The 16031-nt window shown below is 52.5% G+C and overlaps 5 protein-coding genes across 5 annotated transcripts; 3 read left to right on the top strand and 2 right to left on the bottom strand.

Moving 5' to 3' along the window:
- Window positions 1-178: 178 nt before the first annotated feature.
- On the top strand, window positions 179-1195 carry IAR55_006703 (uncharacterized protein; the record flags this gene model as incomplete). Its single annotated transcript, XM_066949783.1, has 4 exons — window positions 179-698; window positions 865-982; window positions 1032-1059; window positions 1127-1195. The coding sequence occupies 4 exons, from the start codon at window positions 179-181 to the stop codon at window positions 1193-1195; spliced, it is 735 nt and encodes a 244-aa protein (XP_066800077.1).
- Window positions 1196-4799: 3604 nt separating this feature from the next.
- On the top strand, window positions 4800-6643 carry IAR55_006704 (uncharacterized protein; the record flags this gene model as incomplete). Its single annotated transcript, XM_066949784.1, has 6 exons — window positions 4800-5003; window positions 5052-5530; window positions 5581-5915; window positions 5967-6332; window positions 6381-6416; window positions 6465-6643. 6 exons carry the CDS (start codon window positions 4800-4802, stop codon window positions 6641-6643), a joined length of 1599 nt encoding a protein of 532 aa, XP_066800078.1.
- Window positions 6644-6907: 264 nt separating this feature from the next.
- IAR55_006705 (uncharacterized protein) lies at window positions 6908-8562 on the bottom strand (the record flags this gene model as incomplete). Its single annotated transcript, XM_066949785.1, has 9 exons — window positions 6908-7120; window positions 7177-7401; window positions 7450-7563; window positions 7689-7744; window positions 7801-7827; window positions 7875-8139; window positions 8191-8210; window positions 8258-8314; window positions 8361-8562. The coding sequence occupies 9 exons, from the start codon at window positions 8560-8562 to the stop codon at window positions 6908-6910; spliced, it is 1179 nt and encodes a 392-aa protein (XP_066800079.1).
- A 630-nt stretch (window positions 8563-9192) lies between these two features.
- On the top strand, window positions 9193-11033 carry IAR55_006706 (uncharacterized protein; the record flags this gene model as incomplete). The annotated part of the gene is made up of 6 exons (XM_066949786.1): window positions 9193-9410; window positions 9458-9623; window positions 9675-9827; window positions 9883-10099; window positions 10154-10671; window positions 10719-11033. The coding sequence occupies 6 exons, from the start codon at window positions 9193-9195 to the stop codon at window positions 11031-11033; spliced, it is 1587 nt and encodes a 528-aa protein (XP_066800080.1).
- Window positions 11034-11174: 141 nt separating this feature from the next.
- On the bottom strand, window positions 11175-12198 carry IAR55_006707 (uncharacterized protein; the record flags this gene model as incomplete). The annotated part of the gene is made up of 3 exons (XM_066949787.1): window positions 11175-11511; window positions 11677-11922; window positions 11972-12198. The coding sequence occupies 3 exons, from the start codon at window positions 12196-12198 to the stop codon at window positions 11175-11177; spliced, it is 810 nt and encodes a 269-aa protein (XP_066800081.1).
- Between the last annotated feature and the right edge of the window lie 3833 nt (window positions 12199-16031).

Genomic DNA, 16031 nt, shown 5'->3' on the forward strand with positions numbered 1-16031 from the left:
GTTGCGGTCATGGTTCACGGAACTGCCAAAGCTGGTCCGATATCGTGAGTACGCGAGTGTTCTTGCCTGAGCTGACTGGGTAGTCGGCGCCAACAACACCTACATCTCCATCTATGAGAGCAACTCTCGCGACCAGACCAAACCCCTCCTACGCCAGCTACATCACAATCTCGATGCCATGGGTGTCCCTCATCGTATACTGTGTGAAGATGACGACAATCGTTGGTGGCCATACCCCACCTCTCCAGAGCGGATACAGTATCTCGCAGATGCTCGCAACCGTGTTCTCGAACCGTTACAGAGCGACAACGCCACCATCCGTCTCCCGTCTTATGACTCTTACACCAAAGTCGTCTTCCTCAATGACATCCGCTTCACTTATCAGAGTATCGTGCGGCTTTTGGCGACGAGACTGGACGGAGATGCTTCGAAGCCGGGAGAGTATGACCTGGCGTGTGGGATGGACTTCGGTGCATCGGGTCTATACGACACTTGGGTAGCGAGGGACATCTGCGGGACACCGATGAGGGCTTTCTGGCCGTTTGTGCGGGACAAGCTGAGTGTGCAGAGGATAATCGAAGAGAAGCCGTTGGAGGTCGCAACGTGCTGGAATGGGGTCGTCGCGTTTCCTTCAGGACCGTACCTGTATCGCCCTAAGACGTCGGTACGGAAGAGAGGGTGGAAAATGGTAGATGATGGTGAGTGCTCCTCTTGTTGAGCTGAGCTGACTTTGCAGACACCTTCCCTGGCTCACGTCACTCTCCACCCATTGACCTTCCTCTCAAGTTTCGCTCCTCATCCCTTGACGCCTGCGACCACTCTGAATCCTTCCTTTTCGGTTACGACCTTCATCGATTATACCAGACCGAGTCACGGCCTCCCCGGATCATCATGAATCCATCGGTACGGGTTGCGTACCAAGACAATTGGTTCCGATGGCACAACGGAGTGTTGAGGATGCCGATAATACGATGGTGGACGAGTGAGTCGTCGCGCTTTATCTTTTCGAGTGTTGACTGACCCCCTCGCAGAGATATGGAGCAGAGGAGTACCGCTCATGTTTGTGAACTGGTTATGGGAAGCGGGGAGTACGCGGCGAGATCATTGTACATGGTCTGCCCTGCAGATAGGAGCGCCAGCGCGATGTCCCATATTACCAGGAGCGCGACAACGAGGGTGGGGTGCGTCTGGATGATGGAGAACGAACGGTTGTCTTGTACGAGTTGTTAATGTATCAATCAATCGCAACGTGTCATGATGAAGAAGAGAGAAGCGGGTCGATGTTGTTTTGTGCTGGTTATACTTGGAAATTTGCGACCGGAAAAAGGGTTATATACACGAGGGACTACGTGGGCAGGGGGTGATGAGTAATGAGTGATGACCGACGGTAGAATGGAGCCCGGGCGGGATCTGTTTCTCTGTGCATGTCTGCATGGAGTGTCTGTCATCACGGCTCCATCACCCAACGGTGATTGTATACTGTCATCTGGGCTTAGATGGAGCCGTCGTTGTGATGAATGGCTTGTGTTGACATTGATATCTGACGCAACGATTTTGGTGATTTTGCTCGCCGCGACTCTCGTTCATCTTCAACAAAACAAAACATCTTTGGTCGTTACCTTCCATGATCCATCTTTTCTAGACTATCCCTTACTCCTATGCATCGCTCTAGTAACTCTGCAGCTTGCAGGCGTCGATGCGTATCTTCCGCTGCAGCAGAGATCGAGTTGATCGATCTGAGCGGTATTTGGGCTTTGAAGTCTGGGAAAGCTCGGGCTGTGTTGGAGACGACTGATCGCCATTCTACCAAGTATCAAAGGCCATAGTAACGGACGCGACCGCACGGCAGAGTCTAGCTACGGAGAAGGAAGGCTGAGATGAGATGGAAGAATAGGGATGGGAGAAACGGCTCTACGAACAGCAGAGGTTCGAGGGGTGAGTCAATCTGCTCAACTGTCCTCCTCATTTCTCTGGCTTGCCTCCAAGCATCATTGGTTCGCATACGACAACTCGAGGGCACATCACCACCCCCCAGTTACACCACACTGTTCCACTATCATCCACCATACGACCGCGTGATCCCTTTGCAATGTCGAGCTATCCTTGGATCTCTCATCTTCCCTGTCTTCATCTCCTGGATCTAGGTCGAGAGATACCATACGTTTTAAATGATATTCTGCCTTCTCAATTTGGACTCCTGCTTCAAATACGCATGCATGTAATATGGCTGACACTCCACAGCCGTCACCTACCCTGCATTGCGGTGCATGGACGGTAGGACGTGGTCTGTCCAGTGAGTGTGAGACTGGACCAAGGTATATTCAACTTCTCATTCGATTTATCAGCCCCGGAACGCCTGGGATCTCAAGAAGGCATGGCCGGAGATGGGACTGCATTGGCCCCCCCATGCGGGCCATTCTGCCAACGAGCCGGAGACGCAGGCCATGCTTCGTGATGTGAGTCATGTCGCATCGCGCATTTTTCGGTACACTGATGCGCTGTACCTTTCAGGCGACTGATCGATTCGCGGCCATGTAAAGAGGCACTCGCTATATCGCCATGCAAAACATTGTTGTCGTTGTGAATCTCTCGCTGGTGCACTGTCGGGGATCCCATGTTCTAAGCTTACACTAGACACCACAACAATAAAGCCAACTTTTCCTTGCCAAGACACTAAACGACAAACGATTCAGAACAACTCATTGAGTTATTCAGAAGACAACTCTTCTTTCGCTCAATCCTTAAGCGAAAGAGCAGATACAGCATGAGCAACCCCTATCGACCACCTGGAGCGACGCGACAGAAGCGCAATGGAGTCAGTATTGGGGAGTAGACGTCCAATGTCCCGCGAGAGACGAGCTGCGCATCGGTCGAACCAACACGAATGTCGAAGGCTGCGCAACGCCAAACTGACCGTCCAGCTCTCAGTCCGGTCCCGTCATCCCCTCGTCCATCGAAGAACGATTATTCCGACTTCCAAAGCCGCAACGTCCACCCTGCAAGCGTCCCGCGAGGAGTTGTTCAGCGTCAGATAGAACAGGAACCGAAGTATCCTTCTCAGTCTCCACAGCGACACATCCCCTCCTCAACCCACTCATCCTCCTGGAGGGAACGGCGTGACTGCTCCCTCTCGAGACGTATCATTCCTGGTCGTGGCAGATCGCTCGCCAACGGGCCAACGGCTTTAAATCGCGGTATTCGGGCAACATACTCACTCTTCGCGATATCTCGGCAGCTGACTGGGCGACATTTCTCGAGGATGTCGAAGTCGTTGGACGGCTGAATGATGGGCAGGGTGTCGTGACCATTGTCGCACCCTGTAGCGACGACGAGAGTGGTCATGTTGCTGAGATCGACAGCGCACCCGGCAAGTCGAAGGAGGACAGGAAGAGGACCAAGCAGGCGAGGAACGAGGCAGGGCAAATTCAGAAAGGGAGGGCAACTTGAGGAAGAAGGAGGACAAGTCCGCTCGCAAGAAGGAGAAAGAGAAGGCCAAAAGGTACTCGCGATCAGATTGTTGATCCAATCGTTGTGATCAGCAACAATACACCAATACGCCTTGTTCAGATTGAATGATTGCCAGCAGACCTTCCGCACCGTCGTCGGATCGTCATGAACAGGCCGTCCAACGTCGGCATCTTCTCGATAGAACGATATGCATTGTGAATCCTCGATCCTTCCGCCATCTCGGTCAAGCCCTTCGACGAGCTGGTAGTAAGTCGATGGCTCTTGATCGAATCTTGTCTAGACGGCCATCAGACAGACGCGGACAGAGTCACGACGTCAAGGATCAGAGCGGATGCTCAGTCGCTGTGCAGTGCGTTGGGTCGAGTAGACGGCGTGAACTCTCATTCCCAGCGCTAGCGCTAGCTGTCCACCACGGCGAATGATCGACCGTGACCGCGGTCGATCCAGCAGCACACAGGTAATCCTTCTCGATCACAGACGTAGCCTGATGACCACCCGGCAGGTTCCCACGAAGGTCAAGTGATCTCGTATACGAGTCGGTATTCCCACGACTGAGAGATCACAGACGGAATGGCCGTGGGCATCTCACCCTTGACTTTTAAGCGGCTGTCGGTGGATCCCGGGATGTTCGGAACAAACTTGTTGCGATGGGGAATTTATGTTTGCTTGTCATGTCTTACGCGCTCCTGCATTGCTATAAACAGCTTATGTGGCGTGAGTGAGGACTCTTGGATTGCCCGTCGACGCGAGTAACTTGGACGAACCCTCGTATGTGCTCTGATTGATTCAACGTTCAACGCTAATACAAAAGTGTCATACCAGCTGATCAGTCATCCCGTTGTGGGTGTCGCGGTTGATGGAACAGTGGAAACAGCCGGTGAGCATTCTAGGGTTTTCTCCCCCTTGGAGTCCCCTACGCCCCCACATTGAAACAGCCCATGTGAACCATTACCGCCATCGCGTCATTACCCAGGAATGACGAGGCCACAACGCCCCTGTCCTGCCGACGGTATTCGATTTAGACTACATTACCCTGCAGAATATGGGGGTCGCTTCGATCGCTCATGTCGCCGCGGGAGGGGTATTTGACACTGACTTGGACTGCGATATGAAATCACGCGGTTGTTCAGAACAGCCGGTCAGGCACGGTCAACTTCCAGAGCATCTTCCCTTGCGGGGCCGGGCGGATCGGACATGGGGCTCGGCGGAGACCTAAACCGTATTTCAACCTATCAAGTTGTATATAATCCTGGGTGATTCGTGAACACCCCGAGACTCTTCATCAAACCCCATTATCGTTGCCCACGAATTCTCAATTGTTTTCATCAACCATGTCGACCGTGGAGAGAGAAAAGGACAAGTTGGATGCTGATCTGCACGTCGAGAATGCCGCTCCTTTGGCGTTGACCGACGCCCAAGGTCACAAGGCGGATGCCATCGAGGCGGAGAATGCAGAGCATTCGATGACCGTGTTACAAGCTGTCAAAGCGTATCCCTGGGCATGTTTCTGGGCCTTTGTCATGTCTTTCACCATTGTAAGTCAAGCCAGATACAGCGTCAAGCGTCACGCTGACCATACACAGATCATGGAATCATACGACGTGTTCCTGATCGGTAACTTCATCGCTCTCCCTGCGTTCACCCACGATTACGGAGTCTGGGATCCATTGACCTCCAAAAATGTCATCGTGCCCAGATGGCAATCAGCACTGCAGATGGCCGGACAACTTGGCGCCCTCATCGGAGTCTTCCTTGCTGGTCCCCTCACCAGCCGAATCGGATATCGCTGGGCTACAATGGTCGGTCTCGTCCTGATGAACGCTACCATCTTCGTCATGTTCTTCGCCAACTCCCTCCCTCTCTTCTTCGTCGGTCAACTGCTCGAAGGTCTCCCGTGGGGTATCTTCATCGCCAACGCTCCGGCCTATTGCAGTGAGATCGTCCCTCTCAGATTGCGTGCACCCGCAACTCAAGTGTTGCAGCTCTTCTGGGCCGTGGGAAGTATCATCGTTGGCGCCGTCACCTACGTATACAATTCCAAGGAGGGCAAGGTGGCATACCGGTTAGTCTCTTTCGGCCACAATCTCATACTACTTAGGCTGACGTGAGCAGAATCCCAATCGCACTGCAATGGATATTCCCTCTCCCGCTCATGGTCTTGATGTTCATGGCACCCGAGTCACCCTGGTGGCTAGTACGAAAGAACAGAGACCAACAGGCGATGCGCTCGATCGAGAGACTAGGTCGAAAGTCCCAGCTCAATTCTGCGGAGGTTGTCTCTATGATGCGTCGGGTCGTCGAGATGGAGGCGAGCACCAAGGCTCCCAACTACATCGAGTTATTCAAAGGTACCGACTTGCGAAGGACTTTGATTGTGTGCGGTATCTATGCTGGTCAGAACCTTGCCGGTAATCTCATTGCCAATCAGGCTGTGTACTTCTTCGAACGTGAGTGACAGCGTGTTCTATCACAAAGACGCATGCTAACGCCAAGGATAGAGGCCGGTATGACGACCAACTTCGCGTTCGCCCTAGGTCTGATCACCTCGGCCCTTCAATCGGTCGCCGTTATGCTCTCCTGGTTTCTGACCACTTACTTCGGCCGTCGTACTATCTACCTCTGGGGAACAGGTTTCAACATCGTTATGCTCGTCTGCCTCGGTATTGCCGCCTCAGTTCATCCATCTTCCGGAGCCTCGTACGCTCAGGCGGTGTTCGGTCTCATCGTCTCCGTCTTCTTCGCCTTTGCCGCTGCACCTGTGTCTTGGTGCATCATCGCAGAGACTTCGGCCATTCGATTAAGACCGCTGACTACTGGTATCGGTCGAGCTTCATACTACATCATCGAAATCCCTTGTATCTTCCGTGAGTCGGATTTGTGCTAAAAACACGAGTGCTGCTGACGCAAACCAGTCGGTTCTTACATGCTGAACCCCACTGGTGCGAACCGTGAGTCGTCTTGTCCCTGGGACCTGTATCCATGCTGACATTCCGTAGTGGGCGGCAAATGCGGTTACGTCTGGGGAGGCACCGCACTCTTCTGCTGGATTGTCGCATTCTTCTTCCTCCCCGAGATGAAGGGACGATCCTACCGAGAGATCGACATCATGTTCAAGCGTCGGCTACCTGCTCGCAAATGGAAGAAAACCGAGATCGATGTGCAGGACGACGAGTAGTGGGTTCATGGGCGTGTCTTTGGGGATCTATGCTGCGATGCGATGATGGGATACGATACTGTATGTGAGAAGTGAAATTGTCTAGGTATGCAACATTGTTTGATGCTCTGGAATATCTATACGACGTGACTGTTACGGTCTCAGGAATACGTAGGGCGACACTTTTGGTGATCTAGGCCTCACTTCCTGGCGGTGCAATTCGTAAGGAGTCGCATGCGTTACTACAGGCGGTTGGTATTCAGGATGCCCCGTATCAAGCGCCCGTTATCTGACTTCTCCCCCGTTCAGCCTCATCCACTGAACCAACGCAACAATCAAAAGACTGTTTCCGTACACCATGCCCATCCTAGGAATGCCCTTGTAGAACTGCCGATCCCTCCCCGCTGGCGTTCCTTTGGACACGTTCGCAACGGCACCGTCAGGCATGACTTGGGCTAGACACCCCTTGAGACCGGACACTGCCACACTCAGGTACTTCTTCCGATCCAGAAGACCCTGTCTCGTCAGCTGCTGCTACAGCGGTCGTAACTCACCAGTCGTATGGCCATCAACATGCCCCCGACGAATCCTGACGACCCGCTGGTCTCTACGTAGCTCGTCGGGTCATCAAGGAGGGTATGCCATAGACCTGTTGAAGGATTCTGGATTGGGAGCAACGCATCGACCTGTCGACGGAGAGCAGATACTAAAATTCGATGAACAGGGTCTGAAGGCGAGAGTCTCGTGAGTTCCAGGAACATGGGTATGGCCAAAGTAATCTAGGAGAATAGCATGTATTAGTATGTCTCAACATTGTCTCAACTCACCCAGCAGTTTCCTCTGGCCCATAGCGCATCGGAAAAGTAACGACCTTTCTTACCCCCTTGCAGATCGAATTCCCAAGCATGGTACCAGAAACCGGAAATCGGATCCATCAGATACTGAATGTGCAGAAGAAATTGAAATTTCGCTGCATGATCAACGTTTCCGCCTTTTTCGGCCACATACCTTCTTCAACATAGCGTGGACGATCCAGGAGGAGTCCGATCTTGGTCAAGGGAATGACAGTCATCATCAACGTGTCGTCCCAGAGTTGTCCTTCGTTCGCAAGGCGGAATGTCACTGTGGCGCCGACCCTATCAGTCAGTCCAGTCGCCTTCTGGGAACGCAATCCTCACAATGTTGCAATCCTCCCTCCGGTGTTCCTGTACAGAGCGTCAGCAGACATCCCCCTTGACCGCGGAGCACTGACTTGGAAGCTCGTTCATGATCCACTCTGCCCACTCGTCTATCCAGTCCTCAAAACGCACCCTCCACTCATCATCCAACACTGATCCTTTCCCTCTTTTCTGATCCAGCTCCACGAGACACGCTACGCTGTACATGACTGCCATCGAGTTGATATTCTTGGTAGGCACTCCCTCGTTGTTGCGCTGCCGATACCAGTCTTTCATCATTCCCAGAACGTGCTTGGCCTTTGACGAGAACGGGTCCGACGTCGATGTCAAGTGGTAGTACTGTCAACTTGGTCAGCACACCTTGACAAGGAGGCAGAGCAACTTTCTCACGTCAAACAAGCCATTCATCCCTATCCCGGCGTCAGTCGAGTACGGTACCATTGTGAGCGTTGCTCACCTATCGCTTGGGGCCACTCCCATTTGTGGTAGGTGCATGTGTCGATGACTCGGCCATCTGGGACTGCGAACTTTCAACGACAAGCTCATCACACGCCACTCACGTCTATATGTAAAGCGGCCAGTCTTGTCCTCCACCTTGGTCATTCCGTCGATCAAGAGCGCCAGTTTCTCCTCGGCCTCGTTCTCATCAAGCTTATACACCCGATAGTCGAAAGCCGGTTCCGCATTGAGCTCGTCGAAGCCATCTGCGGTGAACAGCATATTGGCGGCTTGCGGATTGTCTGCGTAGATCTGGAGGACCATGACTGGGATAGAGGAAGATGCGGAGGAAGACCTCTCAATGTAGCGGTTATTCGCAGAGAGAGCTCAGAGGTTTTCATCGCCGTTTTACCGTGACCAACATGATTGTCGCTCACCTGTCGAGGTGGGTCGTATGCACGGACAACAAACATCGTGAGCGGGCCGAGTTATCAATGTATGAACGCCGGTCGGGATCCGTACGAGCATCCACTCGATAACCCGAAAAATGACGAGAAATCCGGGCGTCTAACGTCACGTTATCACCTCCGAAGGTGGATCTCCTCTTGGCATTGTTGTCGGAGTCCTAGACGTTGCTGGCTACGATGATAGATCAGGGGCGTTTGCCAAGCTCATTCTGATTAGACCTAATCCCTTGCGGGCCGCCCTGAGCTGGATCAAACGCAACTCGCTCGCCATGAGTCACTTGATCTGCATTAATTGCGGAGTTTTGGCTTCATCTTATCTAGCGGCCCGCGGATCAGGCAAGCAGATCGCCTTGACATCCACCTGCGGACCGCCGACTCACAGATGACTTCTGAGAGATATAAGAAGCCCCAGCGAGCCCCACAGGTGCCCCAGTCAACCAGGATCCTTACCCCGCCAACAACCCTGTCGACCACAGATACGACCACCATGGCAGCACCCACCCATAGCGTTGGTATCGAAACCGCTCCGGCTTTGAATCAAATCGATGTCAAAGGTCACGACGATTTCATCGAGGATGTCGAGCTCAACGAGAAGGATGCTTCGGTTGAGAAGGTCGAAGATTCCGAGGCGGCCCCGTACTTGGACCACAACATCATTATCGCTGAAGCCCAGAACAAGAAGCTCAAGAGGATGATCGACCGCAGGTGAGTGATTTAGTTTAGTAAGAAATGTTTAGCTCACCATATGATAGGATCCTGCCCCTTCTATGTCTCGCTTACTTTGCGCAAGCCATGGACAAGGGTGCCACCAGTCCTATCAGTATCATGGGTTGGCTCGAGGACGTCCACGCTTCGGGACAAGACTATGCCCTCACAAGTACCGTTCTTTGGATCGGTCTGGTTGCGGGGAATCCTGTGGTAAGGTCAATGGTTGGGGAGATATCGTACCAAGCCTAAACCCCGTTCCAGGCATCCCAACTCATCCGACGTTTCCCTGTGGCCAAGGTTCTGGCCGTGTCGATGCTTGTTTGGACCGGTCTCGCATTCGCCCTCGTATTCTCCTTAAGCGTTCCTCCGATTCTGGCCAATCGTGCTTTCCTTGGGTTCTTCGAAGCCAGTTTTGTGAGTGCCAGTGCCGACAGGTCATCCCAACCGGCGAGGAGCTGACTCCCGCTAGAACCCCTGCCTGGTCACAATCATGGTACAATGGTACCTCAGCTCCGAGCAGGCCCTCATCTCTGCCGTCTGGCACTCGTTCACCTCCCTGTCCACGTGCTTGCAGTCTGTCATGGGCTTCGGTTTCTACTACATTCAAGACCATAACAACACTGGTGGCCTTCGAAGCTGGCAATATCTTCTCTTGACCGCGGCGTGTATCTCGGCCATCGCGACTGGTGAGTGAAGTGGTTTGGGCGGAAGTCAAAGGGGTAGACGCCGACTCCACGCAGTCACCGTGTTTTTCTTCCTTCCCGACAGTCCTACCCGTGCACGCTGGGCAGATGAGGAGCTCAAGACCAAGTTTGTCGAGCGAGTACGATCCAACAACCAAGGTATCAAGCAGAAAGTGTGGAAGTCCGATCAGGCTTGGGAAACCGCCAAAGACCCGCAAGTTTACGCTTTATTCGCTTTGACCTTCTGTCAGACCCTTGTAATCGGCGGTATCGGCAAGTTCAGCGCCTTATTGATCAACCGGGCGTTTGGATTCGACGTCGCGACCAGTCAGCTCTTGAAAATCCCGGTCTCCGTGGTCGGTGTGATCTCCTATTTCCTCATGGCGTACCTCCAGCAACGGTTCGAACAGACATTCTTGACGATGATCGGCTTCACTTTGCTCAACATGGTCGGAACGATTGTTATCGTCTGTGTTCCACCAAGCCAAAGCACTCGTGTCGGTCTCATGATCGCTTTCCTCTTGTTGCAGTTCTTCGGCGCTTGTAACACTGCCACTTCGGTCGTGCTGAGTCGAGTGAGTATATCTTTCCGAGTGAGTTGTTTTGCTGAGTAGTCCAATAGAACATCGCAGGTCAGACTAAGAAGTCGATCGCGTACGCTACGACTTTCATGGCTTGGGGAGCGGGCAACGCAGTGTCACCGCAGTTATTCTGGTCCACTTGGGCGCCACGATACATCCCCTCGCTCTACATCCATCTCGGCTTGTATGCGACCTACATTCTTCTTGCCCTCGCGACTCGGACTATGCTCATTCGCAGAAACGCGGCGAAGAAGGCTGCCCAGGAAGCACGGAATATCGTCGACGTACAGGCCAACCTCCATGCCTTCCAAGATCTTACCGACATTCAGAACCCGGACTATAAATATTCCATCTAGGGTGTCAGCGAGCCAAGCAACAGCGAGCAATATCAAAATAAACGGTGGATTGAAGGGTATGGGGATCAGCAGGTCTCGGGACGTTCCTGTAGTATTGTGTCGGTGTATAACGTGTTCATAGGTTCATATCGAGATACGCCTCTAAAGTGCAGCCTTGACGATCGCATTCAGTCCTTGACTTTGATATCCAGCAACTTGCACGCGGTCACCCTGGTATTGCAAATCGTCATCGGCTCGCTTTCGGAAGATCGTCGCACCTAGAGCTTCAAAGCCGTTGGTGCTGTGCAGTTTCGCATCGAGTTCGTCGTCGGTGAGCGGAACAAGCTTGGTCTCCGAGCCGATGCCTTCGGTGAATGCCTTTGCAATGTCGGCACCGGTCGGGTTCAGCTCATAGACGTGGAAGTGCTTGTCGGCGAGCGATGTGGCATCTTGAGTCGTCACTAGGCTAGCTGTGGCCTTGGCGAGGTAGTCATGGCTCCTGAGGGTTTCGTGTCAGCGTCTGAATTAAGTTGGAAGATCAAACTGAAAGGCCGTTCTTCTGGGAGTTTCGATATGTCCAGATCGCATTGTCTTTGAGGTTGAATCCGAATACTCTGCAACCGAGAAGGTTATCATACCGCAGTTAGGCAAGCTTATGGCTTACGCTGCTCTGAACACCAATGAGGCTGTTATTCCCGCTTGGACGACTGTCACTGGCAGCTGCATCTTTTGGGCTTCTTCCAGAGCGGTGATCTTTGGCTGCAGGATACCTATAGTGGCATGAGCCTTGTCGTATGCGGTGTAGTGTGGTCCGAATTCCGAGGGAATGAACGTGACAAGGTCCTTGGAACGAGACAAGGCGGGGTACAACTTGACCTGACTCTCTGAACCCAGGCCACCGACCGTGGATCTATGTCGTTGCGGTCAGTCGACGGCAAAACCAGAAAGACTCGACTCACAGCAAGATGTTCACTCCCTTGACGGCAGCATCGAAGGAAGGACCGTCTTCAGCGTCGTAATCAAGCTCTCGCCGCTCCACGTCAGAGGGAATCGTCGCTGTATTGGAAGTGGGTCGGTGGATGACAGACAGGTTGATTTTGCCCTGAGCGTGAAGCTTGGCCAGTTCCACCAGTACCGATTTGCCCAGCGTACCGTTGTGTCCGATGAGTCCGACTGTGTTGACCATTGTGCGTATATGGTGGCGAGGAGTGATCGGAAATAGGTGACCGCTGGGACCGACACGGTACCTTGTTATACCCCCACAGCGAACACGGACGGACTGCTGAACGCTGGGTGGGAATGATTGATAATCACACTAGATGGCCTTCGAGATGAGTTATGTTGCTTCTCCCATCTTGCGAACTAAGATTGGCGGTGACGGCCGTGCAGCGAACGACAAGAGCGAGCACGCGAGGTTATCGCGCATACACGGACAATGGAGATGTCCGACGGGCATGTGTCGGAAGCTTGCGCGATGTGAAAGGAACAAACAGAGGTCGCGAAGTCGAGGAAATGGTAGCAAGAAGTCGCATCGATACCATCCACACTGGTTCCTGCGGTTCGCTTTTAGAGGTTAGAGGGTTAGTATGATTAGGGGCAAGGGAGATCAGCACGGTCAGTTTGCCAATCGTTCGAGGGTTTGTAAGTAACAAAAGCAACGCAGACGGGCATATCTCACATTGCATGGTATCTGCAGTGCTAGGTATACGTACAGAGTACCAGGTCTCATCAAATCACCATCCAACCTTGTCACCGTGACGACAATCTCCATGCACAGGAGCTGCGACCAAAGGTGACACCACCAGTAGTTGGGTCACAGATCCGTACTTGTAGAGGTAGCTCGGGCAAGGATATCGTACATGTCGTCGGCTTCCGACGATGTGTAGCGAGCTGTGGGTCAAGAGGATCGGCGACATGGTCCAGGGATACCAAGGCAGTCACTCACCACCCCGAAAATCTCCTACGATCTCTTGCACATGTACCGTGGCGATATTCAGAGATCCCTGCCGATCACGTTTTCACTTTTGGGCCAAACGAGCAGAGGATTTGGACAGAGACGACAGCTATAATCTCTGCCTCGGGTATCAGCAAGAATACGGTTGACGCTGCGCACAGGGTTCTTATTGAAGAAGGCGGGACGTGGGCCTCGACCGTCTACCTCAACGGTAACATCACCCAGATTGCTAAGCCGTGGAGCCTCCCTCCTCAGTGACTGAGAATTGAATTCGGAATGAAGGGTCGACCATGTCATTTGGTGATGGAAACCGACTCTGTAGCACATCATTGCCTCATACACCTCCTCTTCCTCCTTCCGAAAAATGAGGAAAGCGGGGGTAGTGAGATGATACAGTATCCGTCAATCAGTACTTGAGAGACGCTGGTGATGGCGTGGGCAGGACTTATGGGGCATCACTCCTCTCTCCCTTTCCGAAAAATGAGGAAAGGGGGGGTAGTGAGATGATGGTGGTGACAGCGTGGGTAGGTACTATGAGATATCGCTCCTCTCTCCCTTTCCGAAAAATGAGGAAAGCGGGGGTGAAGCGATGATACAGTATCCGCCAATCCGTTCATGACAGACGCTGATGATGGTGTGGGCAGGACATATGGGACATCGCTCCTCTCTCCCCTTCCGAAGAATGAGGAAAGCGGGGGTGAGTGGCATACAACCTGTACTCAACCGGTCGGTGACAGATTGTACATCAGTATCTCCCGTAGATACATTCTCCATACCAATCAAAGTTGATCCTTCTTGTATTGGCCATACCACGATATGCACTCGACCGGAGCGACTGTCATGCAGCTTTATACAGTGTTCTTCAGTGATGTATTGCGCCATGCAGCCCCTGGTGATGTTCCTACAATGCATCGGTCTAGAAGTCGTATTTGTATACGTAATGTAACATAGCAAAAGAGCGTAAAAACCCATTCCGAATTCTTTGGAATGGGTGAGGGGTTGTTTATTAACCGGGTGACATATTTAAGGCATTGCATGGAATATGTCGACAAAAGCCTTTCCGAATTCTTTGGATGGGGGGATATGAGACCTTTGAGCGGCTATTCGTTGCGGAGGTCCTCATGATTTCCTCCTTGTCTTTTATACGCGTATCGATCACCATCTCCGGTCTCTGGCGGCACAGCTGCATCTTCACCGGTCCGAAAAATGTGGAATGGCCGTGGTGGCCAATGTGTTTCATACTTGCTGGTGTCTGACGCCTAACCCACGCCCGCCTGGGACAATGGGGTTGTGCCAGGACGTGGTAGTCACGAGAATCTGACCAGAGGCGATTAGAATGAGGGGGAAGCAGGGAGATATTAGCGTCAAGAGGGGTACATTGTCGCAAATACGAGTATATTGTGTCGAGAATGGGACATCACCATAGACATTGACCCATTTATTGTACCTATTGTAGCGTAAATAATGGTACCCACCATAGACATTGGCGCAGCAACCAAATATCACAAGGGTATTGGCAGATCATTATGACAGATTCATCCATCATGAGCTTCGTGACTACAGCAAGAGGGACCATATCAATCTTCTATTTGCACCCTGGTCACGAGTCTCATGACTAGCTGAGAGAGGGACAGATGGTTGTCTCTTCTGTCATCACGAGTTTCGTGACCGCTGGATTCAGTACACAGCGGCCTGCTCTCTTGTCATCACGAGCTTCGTGACTGGTGCATTTGAGTATATTGCAATTAGTACACAGCAGCCTGCTCTCTTGTCGTCACGAGCTTCATGACTGGAGCGTTTGAGTATATTGCATTTGGTACAGAGCGGTCAGCTCTCTTATCGTCACGAGGTTCATGACCGGTGCGTTTGAGGATATTGCATTTGGTACAGAGGGGTCTGCTCTCTTGCAGTCACGAGCTTCGTGAAGCTAGTCCATTTCAATTACATCAGTCACCATCGAGAATGTCTCGCAGTATTTGTAACACAGCGGTCTGCTCTCCTGCTGTCACGAGCCTCATGAAAGCGAGTGCACTCTACAAGCAGAGTCATGACACAGCGGCTTCTCTCATCCAGTCACGAGTCTCGTGAAAGCAGATGTGCGAGGATATGATGCTAAATGAGAATTGATACGACCGTTGCAGAACGTTGCAACCGAGCATCCACAGATTGAGCCTCTTCTCTCACAGTCACGAGCTACGTGAAATACACAATCGTACATACATGACAAGCAGCATTAAAATAACAGCAAAGAATGCATTGACATGAACAACGAACTTCTTCTCTCACAGTCACGAGCTGCGTGAAACACACATTTGTACACACACAACGAGCAGCATTGGAATAAAAGCAAGGGACATTGACATGAACGACAGCCTTCTTCCCTTATAGTCACAAGCTACGTGGAACAGGCATACACAACAGAGCAGGGAATACCAAAGCACCAAAGTGTACACACACATGAAGCAGCAAGGGGAGAACAGAGCGCTTTGACCCCTTTCACGAGGTGCGCGACGTGTTGAGAGACGCCTGTAGAAAGTCGCTCTACATACAATCACCATGAAATACATTCCGCTTCTTTCCCTTAGGGGTTAGGGGTTAGGGGTTAGGGGTTAGGGGTTAGGGGTTAGGGGTTAGGGGTTAGGGGTTAGGGGTTAGGGGTTAGGGGTTAGGGGGTTAGGGGTTAGGGGTTAGGGGGTTAGGGGTTAGGGGTTAGGGGTTAGGGGTTAGGGGTTAGGGGGTTGGGGGTTAGGGGGTTAGGGGTTAGGGGTTAGGGGGTTAGGGGGTTAGGGGTTAGGGGTTAGGGGTTAGGGGTTAGGGGGTTAGGGGGTTAGGGGTTAGGGGGTTAGGGGTTAGGGGTTAGGGGGTTAGGGGTTAGGGGTTAGGGGTTAGGGGTTAGGGGTTAGGGGTTAGGGGGTTAGGGGTTAGGGGTTGGGGGTTAGGGGTTAGGGGTTAGGGGTTAGGGGTTAGGGGTTAGGGGTTAGGGGGTTGGGGGTTAGGGGGTTGGGGGTTAGGGGTTGGGGGTTAGGGGTTAGGGGTTAGGGGTTAGGGGTTAGGGGTTAGGGGTT

The sequence above is a fragment of the Kwoniella newhampshirensis genome, chromosome 14, assembly GCF_039105145.1.
Source record: "Kwoniella newhampshirensis strain CBS 13917 chromosome 14, whole genome shotgun sequence".
In the NCBI taxonomy this organism is placed as follows: domain Eukaryota; kingdom Fungi; phylum Basidiomycota; class Tremellomycetes; order Tremellales; family Cryptococcaceae; genus Kwoniella; species Kwoniella newhampshirensis.